Source organism: Zonotrichia albicollis, chromosome 1 (genome assembly GCF_047830755.1).
Source record: "Zonotrichia albicollis isolate bZonAlb1 chromosome 1, bZonAlb1.hap1, whole genome shotgun sequence".
Classification (NCBI taxonomy): Eukaryota; Metazoa; Chordata; class Aves; order Passeriformes; family Passerellidae; genus Zonotrichia; species Zonotrichia albicollis.
In genome coordinates this window covers 137,031,112-137,057,145 of record NC_133819.1, presented here as the reverse complement: position 1 = coordinate 137,057,145, position 26,034 = coordinate 137,031,112, and the positions used below count along the sequence as shown (strand labels likewise).

Genomic DNA, 26,034 nt, shown 5'->3' with positions numbered 1-26,034 from the left:
GCAGGATCTGGACCATAATCTTAAAGTACTGAGGTTCACCCTACATCAAAACCATTTCATGGACTATTTAAAGGCATTTGAACCATAAATGTCTTCTGATAAAGACATGCTACAGTGAACAAGGTCAGAGGAAGAGCAAGAGCTGGGGTATTCAGACTGGGAAGTGGGACTGATGTTTAAGTTTATAAAGATTGTGGGTTTCTCTTCCAGACCTTTCATAAGTGTGTTTGGATCTTAAGACTAAGAATTTTATCATATCACTTACTACTGGAGATTGAGGATAAAAGGTTTATACAAGCTTTAGATAATTATTCTGGTAAACTTAATCACCTGTTTACCACTGGACTAGTTCTTTTCATTTCTGACTTCCATTTTAAATTCAATACAAATTAATATAAACTATACCTAAGTGAACAGAAGTGACAAAATTGTGGGATTTTCACAACATGCACACTTTGCTTTTATGAAGTAATGACATCATTCTTACTCAGTGCCAGAGCACACATGAGCAGATTGATCCACACTTCAATGGAGACTCACATTTCAGCATATATGCCATCTGGGTAGTACTTGCAGCAACACTATAATGGCTAACTAACTAGGAACCTCATAGGAATCCATGTATTGAATTTGTGTGTTTACTTTTTCATGGACAGATGCTGTGGGATGAATTTGAATCTCACTTCCTGAATGATCTTCATTTCTGAACTCAATGACTGTCTTTTAAATCACTTTAAAATTAGTGATGAAGCCTGTCTTACGTTTTTTTGATAAATCTGACTTTAACATTATTTAAAGCACCAGTAGACTTATTAGAATTATTACACAGAGAGGGGACCTGCCAAGTTGTGACCTATGGTCTGCCCTGAAATAATTTTCTGCATCTCATCAAGATATAAGAACAACAAAACTTGTTGGAAGTCAAGGTTATAGGGATTTTTGTACATGGCATGAATTATCAAGAATCCTGGAATCCTATTTCTAACTCCCTCATTATTCTGCTTTGTAACCATGAACTACTCCCAGTGTTCCTGATGACCTAGCTGCTTCCCGACCTAGCTGCTTCCCTTCTCCTTTTAGACCACCTCTGCCTGAGACCAAATTCAATCTTGACCTTGTCTTCTATGCCATCTGTGCATTTTCTTAAAACACTTCTCCTGTACAGATCATGTTCAATAACCAAGAGCCCAACGAATACTTTTAAAGGCTTTCTTTTTACTGGCAGAGAAGAACAGTGTTTTTAAGGGATTCTACACAGGTATTTTCTGAGAATGAAGTGAGTATTTCATCTGGAGGGAGGTATTGATGGACACAGGATACTGAGGCTTGGGGAAAGGAGCAAATCCTGAGGAATTGGGGAAGAATACTGTTCTGAATAAGGAAGAAGATCAAAGTAGAAGAAGCCAGAAGAAAACCTCCTGTCTCATTTTGTCCTCTTGATGACCCTCAAGTCCTAGAGGAAAAGAGCTCAGTGAAAGCAGATAAACGAAAGACATTTGTTTTTCCTCAGAAATAATTTATTTGCTTTAAAGGTCTGAATTAAAGTGTCCAGTGTTAAAATATTTTCTTAGATTGCTTCTTCTTTCTTTCCACAGCCATTTTTAGATTATCTAAATGTCAAGGAGTTCAGAACACATGCTGACTGAAAAATTGCTGTGCATGAGAGCTCAGGACAGAAATTACAGTATCTAAAAATTCCTGAGTCTTCCTACTCAGGCCATAAAGTACAACCCCAAATCTGTCCATTAAAGTCTGTTTAAAAGACACAGTACTTTAATGTCACATGCTCTCTATCTGGAGATTTGTCTGTGGGTCATGGCAGTGAGAAGATGCTCAGAAATGGAGTGAAACCTGAGGAAGATGTGGGAAATAGTATGTGCTCTGTCAGACATAACTACAAAGCTCAGTACCTTGTTATGTCTCCACTTTTAATACTGCAAAGTCACTGGAATACCTTCCAAACCTTGATTAGTTATCTTGCCTCAAATTGTTCAAGGCAAAGTTATATGTAATTGTTCATTAGCTAACACTTCTCTTTAGCTTCAATAACTCTTCCAATTTGTTGGTGTTTACCTCTCTGATAAAGTGCATAGAAAGACAGCTGTCACTTACCCTCTTAACATTTGTTTGCTATGCAAAGCACACTAAGCTTTTATAGTCTCATCTTATAAAAGAGGCTCTTTAATGGCCTTGTCTCCCCTGCACCTGTTGCAACTCATCGTAATTCAGCTCCATGAGGCCAACAGACCTGTCTCAGAGGTCACACCAGGGTCTCTTCAGCTCCAGGGACATGTCCTTGGTTTGCTCCTGGGTTTTTCTGTGAGCAGTTCCTGCCTGGTAATGCTTTTTGACATGTTATCACCAACAGACTCACTCTTCCTTCTCTTTCACTTCCTCTTCATACCAGAAAAAATCTTTCAGCTAGGGCTGTGATTCAACACCACCGTGTAGCACCTTCAGGTACTAAGTATGACTCACTGTCATTTACACAACATTCAGGGATACTGATTTTTTCTGCACTATGACTCCACACTTCCATCCTGTGCCATTTGCATTTTTCTTCAACCAACTTGTATGTTTTTACCTCACTTCATTATAAGCAAGTAAAATAAGCTCAATCCTTCTTATACAGAAAGTCTTCTAAAATTTAAATCAGAGTCATTCATCTTTCAATCTAGTGTTTTGTCTTCTACTTAGTCAGCCCCTCATCCATTTTACACCATTGGTGCTAACCTCTGTCTTTATCTCATCTGGCAATTCTCTGTGTGCCAGAATAACAAATATTTTTAGAAGTCATTTGATTTCTGTGTGTCACATAAGGAACACATGCCTGCTAGCAAGTATGCTTACAATTTTAAGTGCAATCTGATGCATAACACCCTGCTAAATGAAAGGAGAATTAGAGCTGAAGCAAAACAAACAAATCCTGTGCTTAATTTGACAATAACGATTTTAGCTGGAGCTGGCAGGAACTGGATCTTCAGCTAGCTTAATGATTTCCATTTACCAAGAAACATTGCAGTAGAGGAAGCAGCACCTTTTTAAAGACTGGAGCAATTAATACCACTGAATTTTTGCAGGGAAGCTGTTTATGAAGGCAACGGGAGACCGCACAGCAGGGAGCAGCGCTGGAACCCAGGCGAATACACGGGAATTTCCTAGGGAAGGGTGTGAACCTGTGATAGCCATTTGCACAGAAGTGTTGGACTCATCCCCTCACCCCCTGCTGGCCCCTGGATCAGGGCTGTGCCACACACCAGGAGGGAAACACGGCTCCAGCGCGGCCTCCTGGGGAGACACCCAGCCCCTCCGAACAGCGCAGGCCTTACGCCAAAAGAGGCTTTCTGCAAGCAGCCATGAAAAGTCCCGCCAGCCTGCCTGGACCTGCACGCTTCATTTCAGCAGCCAGCCCGGCTAAAGCTCCCTGGCTGGCGCATGGACGCGCACCTATATCACTTGAATTTGAAAACTGTTCCTACGTTGCCCGTGCCTAGTGCTGGACATTCGTGCTTTTCTATATTCCCATCTCCGCGGCAGGCGTTGGCAGCCCTTTCCCCCCGCTGGGCATTCCCGGCGCTGTCCCGGCCGGTTCCTTCCCCCGCATTCCCGGGGGACAGCGGCAGCGGGGCGGGCGGTCCGAGGCAGCGCCGCGCTCCCCGCCCCCGGCTCCCGGGGCCCTCTCGGGTCGGTCGGGCGGCGGGGACGGGCATGGATTTGGCGGGAGTCTATAAAAAGCCGCCGTGAGGCGAGGCCACCGTCCTGCCAGAGCCGCCGGCAGAGGCTGGGGCGCGGCGCCGCCACCGCACCATGATCAACCCCAACTACTACCCCTGGGGCTACGACAGCGATAACGGTGAGCAGGGGGCCGCCCCCGGCCGGCTCCTCCCGGCACCGAAACCGGGGCGAAACGGGAACCCCGCTTCCCGAGGGAGCATGGCGGGGACACGGGCTCCAGGCGGGCCCGGGGCTCTGCAGGCGGCGGGGCCGAGGCCGCTCGGTTGTCGCTCGCAGGCACGGAAGAGGCGAAGCTGGCGGAAGGAGAGGTCAATGGCAGGGGGTCTTTGAGTTAAATAAAGTCAGTTTTCCTACTGTTAGTGTAAATTAAAATTGGACATACAAGATGTCCAGTTTAGGCCAGCCCTAATGCAGGAAGAGCAGTGTTGGGCTGCAGGTCCCGCCTGCCTGGAGAGGTTGGGGTATTGATGGCCTCTTGTTACCGCTCTCTCTTCTGCTGCAGGAAGAACAGTTCAGCATTGCTCCGGCTTTTTCCACATGAACTTCTTGGTAAAACTATGATGATAATTAAATCCACGTTTCAAATTCTTGGCATGTCCAGGGTTCAGTGGCCTTTTCTCGTTCCATATGGCTACATGGTCCCATATTTCAATCATTTGGGTATATCCCATCACATTTCTAGCCACTGCTGGATTTGGAGTATATACCTCTGGTTTTCTTCCTTGGCATATTATCATTCTCCTAGTTGTCAGTCTTGAGGTTGCTGTAAGAGTTTAGGTTCAGTTGAAGGACTTTAAGTATCCAGTATTCCAGCTAGAAATCAATCTAGTTGCTTTTTATACAATGAAACTCTTGACAGGGCATGAATAACAACTAGGCAATTACTTGTTAATGCACTTAAATTATGTTCTATACTTAAGCAAAGCCAAGCTTGTGTTAATTGTAACAAGTATAATTCATATCTCTCTGGAAAAGATTTTCCTGATACTTTTCTGTACTTTTTTGTAGGACCAGATCAGTGGCACAAAAATTACCCTTTTGCGAAAGGACGCCATCAGTCACCGATTGAAATCAATAACAAAGACGTGCATTATGACAGTTCTCTACTGCCATGGTTTGCTAGTTATGATCCTGGTGCAGCTAAGACCATCCTCAACAATGGGAAAACCTGCAGAGTTGTGTTTGATGATTCATTCGATAGATCAGGTCGGTTTTGTTTCCATCTCTGTCATTACATAAAGGTGACTTTCTCAATTTGCATGGCAGAGCCTGCTCTGACTCTTCAGGCTCTTGGAAGGGTGCTGTGTACTGCCTGTGTGTGATGTACAGGTTTCTATGACTGGGTACCCTGTGCTGCTGCTGCTGGCAAAGTCTGAGTCTCCTTTTAAAGTTCATCAGTAAAATCCCAGGGAATGGAGAGAGGTGCAAAGAAACTTGGTACAGGGTGATTTAAGGTGTAAGATAAATTTCTGGGGCTGCAAAAAGTCATTGCAGTTGTGTTGCTTTTCAGGATGAAGGAGGCCCAGACTTTTTCTGTGAGAACTGAGTTCCATTTTGCCTATTTGAACATCTTAAGTTCATCATGCCATGCAGAACATCTTAAGTTACAATATTTAAAAACTCTATCCATGTAATTTGTGATAAATGAAGTAACAAGCCAGATGTTGCCACAACGTCATGGTATTTAATCAGTTGAAGCTCTTTTTAGCATTAATGGGGTTTTGTCTTAGTGAAGATTATAGGGCTGATAAATTTAATTGTGTCAGCTTTTATCCACTTGCATCTATGACAGCATACAGTGTACAGACTTGTTTCTTATCTGCATTGAAACTTACACTTTCTATATGACTAGGACTGACAGCTCTAATTACTATGAGAAAACTTACTCATAGATTGTTTCTTGTTAAGTATATACAGACGTGGATTTAATTTAATAGATTTTTAACTAATTAGTTGGATTTCATGAAACTGAGGATCAAAATGTATGTATGCTGGACTAGTTAATATACTATCAAAACTCAAATATTGCTGTGCAATCAAGAGTTTTGTAACTTTTCTAGCAAAGTGGAAATTTTCAATGTTATTTGAAGAAAAATATTATTAATGTCAGATAAAATGATACACAAGTAAAGAAATGTAGCTGTGGCATGTGAGATCTCCATGACTATTACCATTTTTTACCATCTGTTGTATTTGTTAGAACAGCATCAGATATACCAATGGTTGCCTCTTCTGCATAAAAATAAAAGTGTAAGCATTGTAAAAATAACTCAGATTTTGAATGGGAGGGAGTATCCAGGCACAGCAATCTACAGCATGGATGCAACGCTCACCACAAAGAACAGAAAGTTTTCAGAATGTTCTGAATTTTTTTTCAGATGAACTGCTTAGTAACTGTTGTGTTTTGATCTCAGAAATAAAAAGCAACTCACTGCAAAAAAAGTAGGTGTATATCTCAACTCTTTGAAGTCAAGAAACATTCAGTGTTTGTTGTTATGTCTCCTTTGTTATACCATTGCCTGCAGAGTCTGTGGGTGGTGTTCTTTCTCTAATATAATGCTAATTGCAGGACGAATTCCACTGTGCATACTCCTACTGACTTGAACACATTTTCAGTTTTTTAGGATATGTACAATGGCTTATTTTTTATGTAAAAGAACCACCAGCTGCACAAAACATACATATGCAATAGCAATCATATAGGAATGAAGCTTTTATTCCTTTGGACAAAGATGCTCATTCTCTCTCTGTCTGTGTATATGTCTATCACTCTCTATCTGAATTATTTCTGTGTTAACCAGAAAACTAAGCATTTATTTTCCTGACTTTTTTCAGTTATAGTGGTCATACCCATATCTGTACTTCTGTCTACATTTTCATTAGTTTGGATAAAATAGATTGCTGAATAAATTGCCAAGGTGAGTGATGAAATCAATTACTTTGGATGTCTCCAAGTTTTACATTCATTGTGTATTCTGCCAAGAACACTTGAAGAATTCACAAATGAGGACAGTTTCTTTAATTCAATCAATTGAAGTATCAATATCATCCAATGTAATTCAGGTATTATGTTGAAAATAGGCCTTATTACTTTTATGCTTAGGGTTAGCTTAGTGGAAGGAATTGGAGAATTTATTTCCAGCTGTTTATAAAGTCTGACTAACTTCGAGAATCTGCTACAAAATTTAAAGCTTTGCTGGCAGATGAAATTGCTGTAGGAGCAGTATCATTCCTCTGCTGCCTATCCATACAAGTCAATGGATTTCTGTGGATTCAGTTTTCTGTCTTATTGTACCCATGTAGATGGATCTTATGCACTGTAAAAGGATTGCAGTTGGGGGCTGGAGTCTGAAAATTGAGGAAAGAACTGGGAGCTGAAATCAAACCTTCTAGGTAGCTGGGCTCAGTAGAACACACCAGAACTTTGGGTACTTTGGCAGCCTACCACTGCTATGTTTGCTATGGTTTTTTGCCTGATTGACAATTCAGATACTCTTTTAGATCCAGCAGTGACCCATTTTTTATTTGAATTAGGGCTGAAATCTTATTTCCACTATCAGAATCCATTTATTTCTAAAATTCATAAAATATTAATATCAGAGAAGTGTCCTGAGAGCTTCTAGCTGGTGGGACTATTGTCATGATGCTCTTTGAGATATATAACTTCCTTAAAGTTAATGACTATTTGGCTATTGTTGTAATACCTTGGTTAGATGGTTACACCAGTGTTTGATTATTTGAGAAACAGTAAAGATACAAAAGTCTGGTAATGGAACCCTGACAGAGCAGCTGGACAGAGATACACTAAGGTCACATGGATACCTGCCTTCATCTTCCCTCTTTGTTGTTTTTGTGGGCAGTTCCTATGGACGTTCATCAACCAAACAGATTCCTGCTTCTTCTTTTACTGGCTTTCAGATGGGTGACATTTAAGGGTTTGGAGTACCTCACTGCAGGCACACATTCTTACAGGCTTACCTTGATGCTGTTTTCAGAATCTTTCCTATCAAAGAAAAAAGTGGATTTGAAAGTAGATGTTGCAAAAAAAAAAAAAAAATTAGAGAAGTCAGAGCTTGTTGCTAATCGGCTCTTTTAGCATGGCCAGGGCTTGTGGCCAGCATTTCCTCAAATACCCCTTTGTGGGAAATCTCATTTATTCTTGCAAATGAAATTTTTCATTATCAACTTCTGGTAAATAAAACATTCATTTTTTTCACTGGTATTATAGAGTGAAGACAAACCCTAGTAACTTTAATTAAACCAGGGGAAATCTGTCCATAGACATTCTAGTTTTGGTTGATTCCTGCAAAATGTTGCTTAACATTTTGTCTACTGAATTTACACTGTAGAAAATCAGTAGCTGTTACAAAAAAAGCACCACTAAATCCCAGTACTTTTGTAGTTGTGGTACCACTCAATGGCTGCACTGCATAAGGCAAAAGGCAGCAAAGTTAAATTCTTCCTTCAGTTTAATAACACATCTGTCATTTGTCATGTCTGCATGAAGGTATTGAGAACTCCTGTACTTGGGTACAGGGAATTTAGGGCTTGACCTTCTGTTAACTTTGAATTTCCATTGTTAGAATTAAAAGTGCTTGACTTTTAATTCTAGTCAAGGGCCTGCTGAGGCTACAGGTACACAGAGGACTGACAGTTTTCTGCCCCTGGAGGTGGGGCAGCCACACAGATCACAAATGAGTATGATTTGGGAGCTTACTGATGAACAGGCTGTGATCCAGGGGCACAAAACTGGCAAAGATGTGTTACAGTGTAGGTGAGGGTGGCAAGCTGACAGACTTCTGTCTGACACTTCTCTTTCCCAGTCTTCCCTAAAAGAGTACAAAGATGCATACAAAGGTGCTCCATATCTATTCAGTGCTTGCTTAAAGAGTATTTCAGTGAGAACTGAAATTCGAGTTCCAAAAGCTTTTAGGAAACACATTTTATCCCTGCAGTTAGCTGGATGATTTTAGTGCAGAGATCCTCTTCTGAGCAGAGGCTTTCTTATGACTTTTAGAATGTGACACTGATGTGAAACAGCTGTGGGTTCTGTACTGCACTGTTAGATTCTATTATGAAGCAGCATAACAAAGGTAATGTATCTTTTCAGTTGTCATACAGTAGTACATTGCTAATTTAATTCCATTGGGGTTTACCAGTGCATTTTATGGATTTGGCAGGATGTGTGATCATAAATCTTCCTAGAACAGTCATTTCTTGTCATGTTTATAAACACAATGTGTCTCATGAGTCTGCTTTGTTCTCTGTGGGTTTTTTCACCTGCCTTTACAGCAAACAGGGAAGACTTTTGTATAGGCATAACTTTCCCAGTTTTACTTTTAGTGAGGGCAGATGACAATTGAAACTAGCACAGATTAACAACCAGATCTCTACAAAAGCTGCTCAGCAAGTGGATGCACATATTTGAAAAGCTTCTTGTCACTTTTCTGTTGTCAAGGGCACCCAGCTAGCTGAGATAAAGTGACTGGAGCAGCCATCTCCACTCAACTGCATGACACCTTCCTTTGCTGTGTCACAGAGTGAGAGACAGGGTTTTCTTGCCGGAGTTCCATCCTTCTGTGCAACACTTGCCCTAGTGATTACATTGGAAGTGAAAAAAAAGCCTGTTCTTTTCTTAGCCCATTTTGTCTCATGCTGCTCAGCTGATGACAGATCAAATAAAAGGTGAGCTTTTTTCCAGAGCAGATGTCCATGTGTGTGTCCATGTAGGATTGTTCCGTGATAGATCATTCTTCACTGTGGCTATGTGGGGAGCACAGAATTTGAGCAAGACAGACTGACATTTTTATGTCTGATAACAGGCACTGATGGGTCACTGAGGGTGATGTGCAAACCCATTTTGAGTCAGTCACTGAGCAATGGGATGAGAGTTTGCATTAATAAGGCACCAAAAAGAAGTGAATATTTCTCTCCCCTGTCTTCCTGAGCTGTTTTGTGTATTCCTGCACCTGGGCAAATTACATTTTGGTAATTCTGCCATGACTCTCAGATATTTAAGGTGAACATTTCCTGTATAACAATTGTCAGAAAAATTCCCTCTTACATGTAAATAATATATACTAACATTGCTGAAAAACAATGTCAAGATACCATCTCTTCTTTTATAAACTTTATTTTATATTCTTTTTCTGTCATGTGGTTGTGCATTTTTATTTACATCGTACTGAAGCCCAAGAGGATAAAGATATGTTTAGAATTTAAGTTCCAAAGCACATGCTTAAAAAAACCTTACTAATTTTGAGCTATGCAGACATAGTTTGAAATTTTTAGTGTTTTAATTATTGGAGAACATAATTCTTGTTTATTTTTGTTTATTTTTCCCTTTTTAAAATGCAGGAAGATTTCATTTACACACAGTGTCATTTCATGTATTTATATGTTTAATACTACACACTGGTAATTAGAAGAAAGGAAATACCTTTTTGTCCTTCAGGAGATGTTGTTTGCATCATTCTTTCTGCTTAAAGTGTGCTAAGTAAAAGTTACTGCCTATTTATAGATGAGTGAAACAGGAATGTGTTGGCATGAGATGATGCAGAGCTTCACCTAATGCCCAAACAAAAATGTCTGCTGATGGCCCATCAATGGAAATAATTACATACTTTTACCTTAAAGAGGATTACTTGGCCTTACAGATCTATTTTAATGGAGAATTGATGGCCTTGTCAGCTACTGCTCTTACTCTGACTGTGTTCACTGCAGTTATGAATGTCTGTGGGAAGAAGTAAAAGGATTTTGTTGAGAAAAACAGCTTGCTCAACTCTTAATGCTGTATTTCTTGAGATGATAATGGATTGAATTATTTTCAGATTGAAGGATATTTTTCTCTGGCATATAAAGACCAGTTCTTGGGAACTGCTGAAAGTTTTATAGGAATGCTATAGATTCGATCCTCAAAAAAGTGAATAAGAATTAAGTATCTTCTAGTATTTGGTGAATGTAAATATGTTTTTCTATTTAACTGATTCTTTCAAATAGACCACCTTCATTTACAGTATTATTTATAAATGGTAACAATATTTAGGAAACATTCATCACTGGTTGGACTTTTCTTTAGGAAAATAGCTTGCATTCTCAGTGTTTGCTTTTCTGTGGTTTATTTTCTGCATTCTTTCTCCTCTTCCATAACTGGAGGGAGCAGCTATTAGAGCAGAAGCAGCATCAGTGATTTCATAACTCTTTAAATAAATAAGTCATAGCCTGCAGTAAGATACACAATTTTGTAGTGTTTTCTGGTAATTTTTTTATCATCTAGCACTTCAGTAGTTGATCTTAATCCTGGTTATATTTGTGTACTTTCACATCAGCCAATCCTAGATTCAATTCAGGGGGAGATTAAGACATCTAAACTTAGGTGTTTTATTGTGGGATTTTAAAAGTTGGTGGATTATATCTAAACTACCATTTGAGGCAGCAGAGTTGAGTTCAAGCAATCCAGAGAGCAATTCAGTCTGTTGAGTGTCTGCTTTAAGGTAAGCAGAATTACTCTAGAGGCTTGACTGTTCAATTAGGGGTTGCTTCAGTTACCCAAACACAGGCATCTTGTGACATGTTTGATAACCTAATCTATTTCCCCTTGCCTCCAGATATTGCTTTAGAATGTACAGTTCTTCCACAGATCCTGGACTAGATCTCTCAGTCCTGTCCAGATGTCTCTGGACTATTCCAGAGACACATTCATGTAGCTGAATTAAATCAGTGATCTCTAGTGACTGTGATGGAAGCCTAGACACAAAAGTTCTCCTCTGCCTGTAGGTGTGCATGGCTGAAGGCAGTTGCCTGACACGTGGCTAAAATCAGTGCAGATTTTCAGAACACAGGGCATCTGTACAGCAAATATGTAACTACATGAGTAAATGTTGTACATACATGAATTTCATTTAAAAGCATTGGGAGACCCTTGAGTCTGATGCTGTTGCAGATTATCAATTGCAGTGCTGAGAGGTGGGCCACTTCCAGGAGTCTACAGGCTGCGGCAGCTGCACTTCCACTGGGGCTCATCTGACGACCACGGCTCGGAGCATGTCGTGAATGGAGTGAGGTATGCAGGAGAGGTAAGACTCACCACTTCTTGCTTTAAAACAGGGTGTAAAATAAAATTTGACACTATTGTTCTGTTGGGATAAAATTTGTCATTTCTCTGTTTTTCTGGGAGTTCTTTCTGTTTATTTATCTGTGCCTTTTTATTCTTACTCTCATTGATTCTTATAAATCAGGTTGAAGTCATTCTCACAGCAGGAGAAAAAAATTCTGTGTGAAATGAAGGTTTCCATATTCTCAAACCAGTGTGGTGTGAAACAGCGCAGCAAGACTGAATTACTCAAATGCAGTCCAAACTTCCTAAAACAGTATTCTGAAAACACAGAATTATATTAGAAGTATAAAATTGCACTGATAGAAAGGGGTGGGAAGAATGAATTACCTTGATTCTTAAGCACCTTAGGATTGTAAAGAACATGAGAAATGTAGACTAGTAATATACATGAACGACATTCATATGGATTCTTTGATAGAATTGCTGTAATTCGAATGCCAAATGGAAATGAGTCACATATCAGTAGATGATGTCTGAACTGCATGGTCTACCTGATTACTTCAGCAACTTTTCTTCAGCTTTAAGATGGGATTACAGTTTTTTTTTTTTTTAATTTCTTATTCAGATATTTATAGTTTATTTTAAAGCAAACTGTATAATTATGCAATTAGATGATTAGATATATAACTATTAGATGACTTTGCTGTCCCTTTTTCATCTCTTTTTTTGGAAGACCTCATTATCATTCCTTTTTCCCTCAAACTTACACAGTTATGTGAAGAACTGTAAATTCAGCTTTCTGATGGCTTGCTGTTGAATAATGGGGCTTTTTACATGTTTTCCTCTGTTTCAAGCTACATTTGTTACACTGGAATCCCAAATACAGTAATTACCTTGATGCTAAGAGAAGAACTGATGGGATTGCTGTTTTGGCCATATTTTTGCAAGTAAGTAGAGCATGCAACCCTTCTTTGCATTGGTACTATGAAGTTTCTATTCTTAGAGGGTTAAAAAAAGCCAAAACTCTCTGGCAGGTATATTTTCTAGGGATCCTACCACATTGAAGGGGTTGACTTTCAGTAATGTATCCCTTTCAAGTTACAGAGCATGAGTCATATTATCTCAAGTGGTATTCAAAACTACACACACTTGTCCCTGCAGCTATTGTGTCACTATGTGGCTCATGGAATGGGGACGTGTGTCAGAAGTAGCCCTCTCACCAACAGCAGTCAGCTGTCTTTTCTGCTAACTGGGGACAGATTTCAAGGACATGTATCTCTTCTAGGTTTTTCATGAACTTTATCTCAAACAAAATATCTCACAGGCAATACATATTACTCATCGGTTTTCTTTCCAGTCCTTTCAGGGACATGCAGCGTTAGCCTGAAATATTAGCTGTTGCTCTCTCTTGTTTAATTCATATTCACTCTACACAGAACTACAGATGGAACGCTGGATGTCTTTTTTGAGATCAGCAATTGCAAACAATATATCTGACCATGAAATGTGTTTTGTGAAATTACCTGTTATGCTAAAATTTCTGTAGTGAAACAATTTCCCCATTTGTATCATACCTATTGGTTGACACAGGCAGAGGTAACAGACAGAAGACATAGCTTACCAAGCTGGTAGGGGTGATAGGTTGGGTTAATACATTATAATTTTATATTTGATAGATGTTTATATAGATGCTCATAGGTTTGTAGTTGATAGATGCTCATACAGAAAAATAGTAGAAAGAAGAAACCTGGTCAAGTAGAACTCCTTGCTTAGCTCACATGTTGTTTTTTACAGGTAGGGGAAACTCCCAAACCAGAGATGAAGAGAATTCTTGAAGAAATAAATGCTATCAAAACAAAGGTAATGATGTTGCTCTTTTCATTATAGGAAGATTGCTCAAAGTCTCAGGACAAAAAAAAAAAGCAATGTCTGACTTCCTAATTTTCAGATTCTGCTCTGCAACATTTCTAGAATATATTTGGGAATAAAACCATGGGTAGCTTTTCCTTAACATGAAAAGTCCTTTTTTCCATTTACATAAGAGCCTTCTTTGACTTTAGCAGGGCATATGAGTTTGGCGAAAATGAGCCATTTACCCAGTCTTTGCTCACCTAAGAAGTAGGCATGTAACCTTATTGCCTCAGTGGGCAGTGCCAAATAAAGGGCATATTTAGAAATTGGTCCATTTGGTCTTAATATATAGGCTGCCTAATGGATCTCTGGAAATGCCACTGACTAGACATTTGTGTCTTAGATAACATTATGTGATAAATCTCACATTTCATAGGCTGTCTTGTTTTTTATTAGCACAAATACAATAAAAGTAGTACCTGTCTCACTTTATTATATGGTGACCTAATGCAATATTCAATAGATAGAAAGAATTTCCATGAGAAAGGAGGCCAGAACGAGGAGTATTTCTGCACAGAAATGAGTGAAACACATTGGTACAGGATGCTGCTTCACATGAGTTAGCTGAGGTACAAGAAGCAGCATCAAGGAGTTTTCTGTTTGATCATGCTTCTCTGGGCCCATCTGTGAGGGTCATTCAGTTCCCCTGTCTCACTGCACCATTATATCTTGTGTAGATCTGTGCTTACTTTCCTCAGTTCATACATTTGCAGTATCTGAGTCACTCCCCGTTTCTTAAAATAACAGAGCTGCAAGCGAATCTTGGCTAGATTTGCTGAAGTTTTCTGTTTTGTTTTGTTGTGTTTTTGTTTTTATTTTAAAGGGGAAAAATGCTCCTTTTCCAAACTTTGATCCTTCAATTCTTTTCCCTAAATCTCACGACTACTGGACATACCATGGATCTGTCACTACTCCACCTTGTGAAGAGTGTGTTACCTGGATTATTCTTAGAGAGCCCATCATAGTCAGTTCAGACCAGGTAAACTTCACCTTTCATTTTATTTTCATGCAATAACCTGAATTTATTTTTTTCACAAGGAGAACAGTCATTGGATTTGTGAGAAATTGCAGGATTAAAAGGAGAGTGAAGAACCACCCCACATCCAGCACCATGGTAGTTCAAGCCCACAAACATCAGAGAGCTTTTTAAATCAGTAAAACATACCACAGTGTAGATAGTCAGGGTTTTTTTTCAGAAATATCATTTATCAGAATACAAATGTAATGGGATTGGTGATTCCATCTGCCCTGTATTGCAGATGGGAGTGCAAGTTGGAAGTGTGGAATTACATGCTTGATACCTGTTTCTGGAAGGCATACCAGCTAAATTGTCACAAACCACAGCAACATCAGCTAACTGCAATTTATTGTTAATATCAAAAACTTCTTTTGTCACTTACTGTAAAGAAGTATTTCTTGTTAATTCCTATCCTAATTTCCCCCCAATCCACTTACAGGAATTTGAATGCCCTCTTTCAGCTCATTTCAGCCTGTGATTCTACTCTTACCACACAAGTCAGTTTTCTCACCTGAGGTTATTCCTCTAGTCAGCAGACTAATGATGCAATACCACAGATTTCAAGGCTCCAGGATACAAAGCACACGAACATTAATCAAGGGACTGACGTATTATGTAGGTATTATATTTAGACACAAAACTTCTCATTTTAAGTTTTCAAGATGATAATGTGTTTAGTGCATTCGTTGATGTGGATGTTATGACAAAAAGGAAGTATTTTTATTTTCTAGTACTTTGTATTTAAGTGGCTCTTTATCTTTTAAGTAATATTACTCAGGTATGATGAGAAACTTAGCTAGCAATAGATGAAATATGGTAATGTGTTCATATAACTTAAGGCTTAATTTTCTGAGCTTATTGAATTGTTCTGCCTTTTGTTGCCTTGTCCATCCAAAAATTAAAATACAGGGGCTATTTAAAACTGTGTACTTCCATTAAAAATACAAATATGGTCTTATTGGTTTCTACAAAATGAATCTTCTTAGATGTTTGTATTACAGAAGATCAGCTACAGATTGTATTAGGAAATGTGTAGTCATTATTGAGCATCTCTGATTTAAAATGCATTTTTAAAGAAATAACTAATCACATTATTGATCCAGCTTCATGAAAATACTTTTTGACTACAGTTTTGTTTGGGTCATGGTCTTTTTCTCATCTGTTCTAAAAGTAGTGAGTTTTGGGAAGCATACAGACTGTTCTTTAACTGTCCCTCCTGTAGAAAAAATGGAGCATTTTAGTTAAAGATGAAATTGCTAAATAAACACGAGACATTGGCTCTTACCCTGAGGTAGCTGCTTTTCAGGCAGAATTGGCAGCGTGTGTGAGTTATTGTCTGGAAATACAATAGAAATACTTCCCTCACTCCAGAGTGCCTGCACTCTAAATAACATTTTCATAAGAGGATTGTGTTGCCAATTATTTCTAATCCTAGACAGTGTAGTACCATGGCAGCCTCATTAATAGTGATTATTTTAAGTGTGTGTGCATTTGCAGTGGATTTCTTGGATGCTTTTGCAGCCAGATGGTAACCATGTATTAGCCACAAGGGGAAGTGCAGTCGCTGCAAATCAGTGCTCTGCAGGAAAATCAATTCACCAGAAATCCCAGGGAGATACAGTGTGGGTGGCCTAGCTGCTCAGATTACTTTTAATGAAAGAACAGGAATTTAACTGTGGAATAACTCTGTCTAATTGCAGACTAATTTTTTCATCTTTATGTAATCGTAACCTGAATACATGTTGGTTTTTTACTGAGTAGAGCACATCTACCACAAATAATAAACTCCAGCACCCTTCTCCAATAGTAATTTATCAGTTTTAAGAAAACTGATGAACAATTTTCATCTCTTCCTGTACAAATTATTCTTCATCTGAAATCTGAAATTTAATGTCAGAATATTAATCCATTGAATGCATATTATGCTGGTTATAAATGTGATCCCATCGTTGTTCAGGCAGACTGAGATGGCTGGCTTTTCGGAGCTGTTCAGTGAACAGTAATGTTGAGATGCCCAAGCTAGCTCAGTCCAGAAACTGGAACAAGTTTAATCACAGTGAATGTAGGCTTTACAACCTAGACAGAAGTTCTGCTTGTATTGGCCTTGAAGTCTGTACTGAAAAGTAGGTACATCAGCATATTGAAGCTCCTGGCAGACAAAGGAGATGCATCCCTGCATGGAGCTGCATTTTCAAGTTACACATGGGAAATGTGTGAGTGCGTTTCACAGCAAGTCATTCAAACAGGGTCAGGTTCAAGTGTCTGAATCACAGCTGATGTCCTTTGGGTCTAGTGCAGTGCGTGGTAGTGACAGCAAATGAATATAGGGTATCTGTATACATGTTGCATCCTTTGAAAATTAGAAAGCAGTACAGAAAGATTATTAAATAGTTCTGATGAGTATGGGCAGAACTCTTCATATGGCATCCCTCGAAAAAGGAAACATACTTTGGTATGGTCAAGGAGATTCAAGCTGCAGACCTTGTTTACAAACCATTTGAAACCTTGACCAAGTCTTTATCCAGATTTAAATTCCGATTCCTGTTACTAATAATGAACTTCTTGTGTCACTGCAACAAAATATATCCTCTGCTGCAGACCTACCATGAACATGAACAAATAGTTTATAATTCAGCTTTAAAACCTTTTAATTCTAAAGTATTCTTAACAATCAGGCACTGAGGCAGGGTTAGAGTAGGAGAGGTTTATTACAGCACGTGCTGCTGTATTCACATTTTCTGAGTGCTTCCCACAGTTCCTGTGTCTGTACACAGTTCTGCAGACAGTACCTAAATTACACTGTTTTTCACAATGCTGTTCACATAGGACCCATTTTTCTGTTTGGATTATTCAGAGTTCTTTTGGTGGTGGGGTGAAGGACATCTTCACAACTTTGAAGGAGACTTTTTTCCCCAGCTGGACCAGCCTCCTTAGTTTAATTGTTGGACTGTGGGTTTGATCCCAAAGGATTTCCATTGGGACATTTCAATTTTTGCTCTTCTGCAGATGGCAAAGCTCCGCAGCCTCTCCAAGAATGCCGAGAACGAACCCAATCACCCCTTGGTTGATAACTGGCGCCCGACTCAGCCGCGGTATTTCAGGATGGTGAGCGCGTCGTTCCTCTAGGACCTGCCTCCTCTTGGGTGGCTCTGAGAGAGGCAGCCTCTAGAAATAAGAGGTGGCTTTGTTTGTGTCCTTTGCTTCATTTACACAGAACTCCAGCTGTAGGTCTGGAGGCTGAAACTTGAGTTGTGGAATGAGAATTTCACTTTCAGAGGATAACATTTATTTAGGCAAATCTACTGTTAAAATGGAAGTAGAGAGTCTGTTTGGTTCTTCATAACTGCTTTAACATTCGCTTTTGTTAATAGTTCAAAGGAAGAAGGAAGATGCTACTAATAATTACAGGACAATTTCCTATTGTGCACATGACCCTTGATGCTTGTCTGATTGAATGCTAAAGAGGTTTCAGTTAAGAGAAGTAATTGTTTTCACCATTAAAGACATATTTTTCAGTAGGTGTTTTCAGCATTACCCATATCCAGCTCTGAGCTGCACCAGTTAATCCACAAGGCATTCTTGGAAATTCTAAACTCTTTTGGTCTTTGGTACATAAAATATGAAAGGACAGGAAATTGGGTTATAATCACTAATAAAGAGCTGAACTTTTACTTTCTTAAAACAATGGACAGGTGAAACAGAGGTCTATTCTGAAAATTGTATTCACTGAGTTATATGTAGTTAAAACTATGGGAAGGGGGAAGAGCTATTTCTTTTTGTGTCACAACTGGTTCTCTTTATTAAAAGACTAATTTCCATTTTAATATTGCAGCAGTCAAGGTGACATAAATTTTGTGAAGTTGTTCTTTGTATCCTTCGTATATATTTTATTCATGTATACAAATAGCTTTTCTGTGTAAAAAGGGCGTTAAAATAAGAAGAGTCCTTAGTCTTTTTAATTATTTTTGAGACAAATTCTTGTTTCATATACAAATGTAATCAATCCTGCTGTCAATGAAGTTTGTGCATAAACATCTCAAACCTCAGTTGGACTCTTAATCAAAATGCAATTGACCAACATGTTCTTGTCTCTTGTTTTGGCACAAAGAACAATGAAACAGGGTTGTAAGCCTCTAACTGAATAACGCTATTTCTGCATTAAAAAGTTGAATAAAAAAATATATTTACTTAAGATTTTTTGTTCTGTAGTTTTTTTACTATTTAGAAACATGTAGAAGTAACAGAATTTTAAAGACCTGTCAATGTCCTCTGTGTTATATCTTTATAGAAACTGATGATGCGCAGTATCTTTTTCAGATATTTGTTTGAACTACAAGAGTACTGATTTCACATGACACCAAAATAGCCACATCCTTGAGACATCCACATCTATTCTTTTAGTGAGATCATGTCTATTCTGACAATAGCTTTCTTGCAACATCATATGAATCAACTTCTCAAGTTAATTGCAGAGTGGAAAAGTTCAATCTGTATCCAAACTCACTAAACTGAAAGGTAATTTACCCCTGAGCTCGGGAAATACAAAGCATGTGCTGCTCTGGCAGTGCCTGGATTCTTGGCTGCCATGTTAAGGGGCAGGAAGACATTGCTGAGCTTGGTGATGGGAGAAGGGTAATGTTCCTTCACTACAAAAAGGAAAATTGAAGCAAAAATTGATTTTCCAAAATGCTTAGTTTGTTGTGAGTTACAAGGTAAGTTGATTTATAAGGTTCTTTGTTAAACTGAGTTGCATATCCTAGAGCAGGTGGTTTTTTTTCCTTGCAATTCATGGTATTGCAAATCTGGAACATGTAATCTCAGGGTTTTTTAATGATATGGTGGCTTCCCAATCATGCTTTGCAAAGGAGATATAAATGCAGGTGAGGTAAGCCTCATCCTCCAGAGTCATGTTTATTAATTTGGAAACTTAAAAGCTGAAGTAATCTCTCGAAAGAAAGTGTCATCTGACTCTTCCATGCAGTTGTTTTCATTTTATCTGTATTTATAATTAGTAAAAAGTAGACTAAATTCGGCCCAGGAGAGCTGCAGATAGGAAGTGTGTGAAAAAGGGTTTTGGCAGTTGTTTTACAGACCCTGTTCCTATGTTCAGGGACTGCTGGAAGCAATGATGATAGATCCAGAAAACAATGGTACAGCAGGCATCAGGGGAAAAATGGAAAGAATAGGAGTAGAAGGAAAATAAAAAGCCAAAGAATGGGGGTGGGGGCCCTTCAGGGACCCTGTGAATCACACTGTAATCTGAATATATGAGGAATTTAGGGAGAGTATTGAAGGCAGCAGGGAGAAATATGGGGTGCTGTGAGTCAGCATTTAGAATGTGCTCATGTGTCATGCAATTTCCTGCTCTCTCTGGCTGTGTTCATTGTTATTCTGCAGAGGTTACCCCTTGCTTTGCAGCTTTCCCCAAGTACAAGAAAAATTAATCACTGGTATGACTGAATTCAGATCACGTTGTAGTAACATCCGTCATACCTCACTTCTTACCTGCACATTCCCACTGTGTGATCCAGCTCTGCATTACAGGAGCAGGGAGCACTGTGTTCAGAGCTACCTGGTCAGAAAAAAGACACCCAGTATTCATCTTGGTGGGGTAGAACACAATGAATTACTACTGTATTTGACTTTCATACCAGGTATACCTGACTACACTTGGTGACATCAATGCTAATTAGAAACAGCCCCTCTGAAACAAAATGAGACATGCAGACACACTGCACAGCTCATTTGCAGCCCCTTCTCCAAGTCACTTTTCATCTACTGCAGAGCTCAGAAATGACATGGCCATGCTCTGTGGTGCTGCAAGTCTTCCCAAAACTTGAAACATTTTAGTGGTATGGCTGTACCTGCATCCATGTCATTGACAATCTTGAACATGAACAAGAAAGTGCTGTGGAATTAATTGGTAGCTGCAGTAGCACCAAAGATATGATTATGCTCTTTCACAATTAACTTTAGATAGGATCTCCCCTTCTAAACTTCATCAAACAAAAAGATATCCATGGTAAATGTGTGGGGAGTCCACTTTCTTATGTTTCTCATTGGGAGCCTCTTCTCCAGCCCCAACATGTTGATCACAGAAGTTATCCTGGGTTACCTGTCTGCAGCAGTGCAGGAGACCATCAACTTGCAGTCTCCCTTTGTGGAGCTCTCTGAGGGGGGCAAGAGGAGGTAGATATAGATAATTTAAAATTTTATATAAAAATATACATAGGTTTTACTGTTGAAGAAGAGTCAAAATTCAGGTAATGGATATTTCGGTAGAATTTACTCATCAAATCTTTAGAACGGGACGAAACTTAATTAAATCTGATTTCTTTTCAAATTTAAGCCTATTCTTTATTTCATTATCGCAATTATAGGAAAATGAACAGATATTAGGACCCTTTTTAAAAATAATAAATAAAACAGTATTTTGCAACCTATATGCAGAGCTGTTAATACCATGAGAAGAATTCAGAGTTGTTTTGCTCAATTTTCAGATCTGGGATCACAAACAATTATTGGGACAGATGCTCTGTCCTGTTGCCCTGCTGTGTGGCAGCAGTGGCAGCTCACTGGAGCTGAACTCCAGTCTGTCAGCTGGGGAAAGCCACCCATCCAGAAGGACACACAGCCAATCCCTTGTCGTGGTCATCAGGACACATCAGGTTTGGCTTGGTTTGGAAAATGTTTCATTCCTTTGCCTCAAAGCCTGTTTGCCACTGAACAGATCTATGCCTCAGTGTTTTTACAGCTTACTGTCTGTCTGTGTATATGTATACATATGTGTCTATCAGTATATACACAAAACATATGTGCTGTATAAATACACATTGCACTGCTGATTTTGATTAATGTGCAATAGTATTTTGTCTGAAACTACAGCTAATTTCAGAATCAGGGGAAAAAGCATCCTTCTAGAGAAGTTAGTGTGCTTTTAACAAACCTGTCTATGGTTGGCTGCCTGCCACACCTAGCTGCCTTCCAGAATAAAGTAGCAAAGGAAACAGCTCCCTTTCCCTCCTTTTCCAAGAATAAAATACCTCCTCAGTGTGGAGCAGGTGTGCTTCTTTCTCATATCATTGGGGCCATTATCACTTTGTCTTGCTTGAAAATGCTTGCTTAGAAGCCTAAGAGCACACTTGCTGGTCAGAGACTAGAGATGGCACTTGGAATCCCAGTTTCAGATAACAGGTCAAGAGAAAGAAGTCTGTGAAGGACCTTGAAAGTCAAAGTGAGTTATGTGTGTTTAATGTGACAAAAAAAAGACAGCCAGGATTCATAGAGGTGGTGACACAATCCAAAGGACAGAACAAGAGAATTATGTTAGCAAACAGTAGAAAGGTTATGCTTGCTGGTGCTGGAAGAAAGGACATGGCTGCAGTGAGGGTATGAGACACTGAGATCCTCAGATGATTTCAAGATGGTTGGAATAACAGACTTTGTACCCAATGTTTTCTAAACACCAGTGCTGTTGCTAAATAGTATTTAGTTCTTTGCTCTATTTAATTTCAGAACTGCCCTTCTGACTTGGTTATTCTTTAGTTTTTCAGTTTGAGCTTCTCTTGTAGCGGTCGCAACCTATCCTTCAATTAGATTTTATTATTCTCTAGAACTAAATCTTACCACACATTCAAACCACACTTCTTAGGATATTACTACTTGGCATTACTGTACAGAATCGTTCTTAGGCATCATCTGTTCAAGGCAGAAATCCTTGGCATTCCTTCATTTACTGTTGCACTGCTTTCTTCTGCATTCCCACACAAATGACATGTAGGAGGGACATTCAAAATCATGAGTTCATTTAGCCAGTTTTTAAAATACCTCTAAACTACTTCTTCCTTCCCATTTAAATGCTGAGAAGGGCATAGAAATACTGTCAGTTGAGAAGGAGCTTCTTGCTTTAATGACTGTGTCTAGACCAGGAATACTGGGAGGTAAATCAGCTCCTAAATTGAAAGTTCATGAACCTTTCAACAGTGGTCCTGTTCCTGCTTGAAATGTTCTGACCTTTGCTATCATGTTTCTTCTGCAAGGTGCCTTATGAGATAGGTTCCTGCCTTAAATCCTTGATGGATTTATTGAAACAAGCAAAGTGCTTCAAGTAGATGTGAACTCTTGACATATCTAGTTTCTATTAAATTGACTATTTTGGTTCACTCTGCTAATGGTAACTCCTGCAGTAAAATGACATGCAGAATGGTATTCCTAAATGTCTTTATTAAAATCAGTAAATTAGGTTGCAGTTCCAAAGTAATTTATAAGCTTCAGAAAGAGTAGCTGAAGAGATACTTGCACAGATACAACAGGAGAAAAACTGTGTCTACTTGTGTACACAATTTCAGGTGTCATGTTTTTATTTTGCTCTTTTAATGATAAAGGCAAAACCAGAAATAGACAAACTGATAAATGCTCTGTCAGTGCTGCCCATGGTGACCAACCATCCCTTATAAACTTCCTCACTGCTTAGGTATTGATTGGCATTTTGGACTTCTTCAATGAAAGCAAACATTATTATGCCATGTGTAAGTAATTCATTTTGGAGTGAGTCAGGGTAAAATCCATGGCACACAAATTTCCAAAGCCTTTGTGACCTGTGAGAATTGACAGTGGGAATGATTGCTCTGTCCTCTTTGAAATGGCCGTGCAGCAAACCCAAGGAAAGTCATAGCCCTTCCCCAGAGGGGGCAAGGATAGGTCTCCTCCCATATTCTTGGCTGCTCCATGCAAGCTGCAGGAGAGAAAACTTTAAGATGATTTTTTACTTTATCAAATTTGGCCAATAGATTCAAACATAGAGGAGCCAACTGCCAGAGGTATGCACATATGGATATACAAAGGAACATTTTGTTTTGCTAAGCAAATTGGTCAGGTATTAAAAATCAAAATGGCCTTTATAAAGAGTAGAAAAATACAAGCCTGCCCACCTGAAATTTCATGATTGCAGATATGTTTCTATCTCTTATAAGATGATAAAGACACTATTTCTGTGGGCTTACTGTTTTTCTAAAATTTATGAATACAGTAATAATGCAATTTCTGTAGATATGAGCTGAACACAAATCATGAGCTAATGCATTTAATTGATGGCTTATAATGAAGAGTAAGCTTGGTTTGCTTAGTGGTTGTTATTTGAAACTAGTTAATTTGTGTTCTTTTTTACTGAGGTTTTAAATCACTCTCATCTTCCCTCTACCTAGTTCTCTTGTAAGGAAATAAAAATAATTATGTTCTTTAGAAGAGATTGATAGCGGGCAGAACTTTCTAGATAAGTGTTTCAGAAGATGATACTTTCCAATATATATATTTTTAAATAATAAAAATAATGAAATCAGTGCAAATTCTTAGCTGAAGCACATACCTGAGCAATATGAAAGTGTAATTGAAATTATTAATTTTTTGTGAGGGTCACCTATTTTTTTCTTTTAAAAAAGTCTAGCTATTTGCATCTGCATAAGGCCATTAAGAAAGAGGAATGAATATCAGTAGCTACACTCTTTCCTATTACATGCCTTTTCAGGCTGCTATTTGACCCTCCAATCTGGCAGACCAACTCTTTTATAGCTTTTTACTCATGACATTGGTGTGGGAGGTTTCTGAGGCCAGGGCCCAATGTGTCTGAGCAGCTGTTCTTCTAGGGATCACTGATGATCTTTGTGTGAAAAAAGGTGATTTACTAGAAGATTAAGTGTATATTTGCCCTACATACAAGTCACATAACTGACATCTATCCCTTTGTTTATTCTGGCAGACCTAGGAAGAGATGCTGATGGGTTTCACCTCAAATAGTTCAGTGTCTCCCCAGTGTCTTGCTCACTCCAGCCAGGCCAGGATGAGTTTCCCACAGTGTTGTTATGCAGTGTAACGTAGCCCTGAGGCCAACACTGGTACTGGTCTTGCCTTGCAAAAGCATTCAGTCAATGACTGGAGTCCGGCGGCTCAAGCCACTAAGGTACTTCATGGCCTTTGGCAGGTTCTTCTTTCCATCTTTACCCTGGAACACAGAAACTAGTCCTAGGAGAAGGCATGTAGACTCCTGCCAATGCTTGGCCCAAGCAATGACTTAGGATAAGCAGTCACTGTTCATAATGAATGCAGTGTCTCTGGAACTCGGAGATGGGGCTCGTATCCATGTGAAAATCACAACTGTCCTGCTAAGGGGGTTGAGCATCCTTTTTTCTCCTTCTCTCACTCCAGACCCCTGAATATTTCACATCTTTCTTCAGGAACTCAGCATCTTCAACTCTTGGAGGACAAAGAATCTCCAGGACCTAGTTAGTAGCATACGAACATTGGCTGGCAAAAGTCTTATGTCTGAGCACTCTTTGTCTAGACAGCTGCAAGGCTGACACATGCAGAGTGTCCCAGCAAAACATTTTAAAGAAAAGTGAGAAAAACTGCTTTAGAGAAGGTTTTGTTCTGCACTTGTTATTAGTTTGGCTTGAAAAAACAAAAGCTTAGTATATGGCTGCTTCTTGGGTCAGTAAAGAAATACAGCAAAACTCTGAGTGTAGGGTATGTTTATAGTTTGCATGCTGTTGAAACATTAGGTGCCAGAGCAGCTGTCAGTCCAGATATGAAGGCTTCTCTATTTGCTTTGCAGAATTATTTTTATTTAATTTTTGCACTCCTACAGCTATATTTGGCTAAGATTTGTTCGATTTTTAGTTGTAAACAACAAATATATGAGAAGAAACTTTATCTTTGATCTGATAGCAAATAATCTCATATACCATTCTATACTCACATACTCATATACTAGAATTGCAATTGTATTTTTTCAAGGTATTACAAGATTTTAGTTAATGGATTTTATGTTCTATATGTCTAGGCAAAGTGTGCATTTAAAACTGCTTGCCTCATGAGTAAAGTTGAGACATTAGCACCCACTATTTGGGTCCAACCCCTTTCTCCTGAGCAAAGTCCCACTGACAGTGTAAGCAGAAAATCTATGTCAGGGTTTTGAGGACTGTTCTTCTGCTCCACTCTGCAGTAGTGAGCTCTGAAGGTGCAATGAATTTCAAGGATATGCACCCTGTGATCATTTGTTGAAAATTGTTTTTCAGTAACAAGAACACAAACAGTAGACATTTTCCCCTGTAGAAACATTGGGGTTTAGCTTTGCTGTTCCTAGTTTCTTCAGGAGTGCACTACATTGAGTAGTTTTCCACAGGAAGTAAGAAATGTGGATTCACTTTCTTGTTACCAGCTTGGCTTGAACTGAGAGATCTGATCCATTACAGCCTCCTGCATTCAAAAAAAAAAAAAAATCAGGAATTGGTGTGCTTTTCTGGAAAAGGTTGCTTTTATG

At 39.0% G+C, this 26,034-nt stretch overlaps 2 protein-coding genes across 15 annotated transcripts in view; one reads left to right on the top strand and one right to left on the bottom strand.

Moving 5' to 3' along the window:
- Positions 1 to 2,971: 2,971 nt before the first annotated feature.
- On the top strand, positions 2,972 to 18,912 carry LOC102064662 (carbonic anhydrase 3). Of its 2 annotated transcripts, none has more exons than XM_005479535.4 (7): positions 2,972 to 3,853; positions 4,744 to 4,941; positions 11,692 to 11,810; positions 12,646 to 12,738; positions 13,586 to 13,651; positions 14,526 to 14,681; positions 17,727 to 18,912. In XM_005479535.4, the coding sequence occupies exons 1-7, from the start codon at positions 3,808 to 3,810 to the stop codon at positions 17,844 to 17,846; spliced, it is 798 nt and encodes a 265-aa protein (XP_005479592.1). In that variant the 5' UTR covers positions 2,972 to 3,807; the 3' UTR covers positions 17,847 to 18,912. The 2 variants fall into 2 exon arrangements, with proteins under 2 accessions (XP_005479592.1, XP_074411765.1); XM_074555664.1 differs by lacking the exon at positions 2,972 to 3,853 and adding an exon at positions 5,246 to 6,177 and having other exon boundaries at positions 4,804 to 4,941; positions 11,678 to 11,810.
- The window catches only part of LOC106630755 (uncharacterized), a 38,990-nt gene continuing 31,155 nt past the window's right edge, over positions 18,200 to 26,034 (bottom strand). For all 13 annotated transcript variants that reach the window (XM_074555567.1, XM_074555576.1, XM_074555600.1 and 10 more), the window contains one exon: positions 18,200 to 25,970. The gene's annotated coding sequence lies outside the window, so the exon portion shown is untranslated. The remainder of the gene's footprint in view (positions 25,971 to 26,034) is intronic.

Bases quoted from the DNA above. Each gene is read 5' to 3' on its own strand.
- LOC102064662 (XM_005479535.4), top strand. From the start codon at position 3,808: ATGATCAACCCCAACTACTACCCCTGGGGCTACGACAGCGATAACG. The intron at 3,854-4,743 runs GTGAGCAGGGGG...ACTTTTTTGTAG, and splicing joins GGGCTACGACAGCGATAACG to GACCAGATCAGTGGCACAAA. The intron at 11,811-12,645 runs GTAAGACTCACC...CTCTGTTTCAAG, and splicing joins GAGTGAGGTATGCAGGAGAG to CTACATTTGTTACACTGGAA.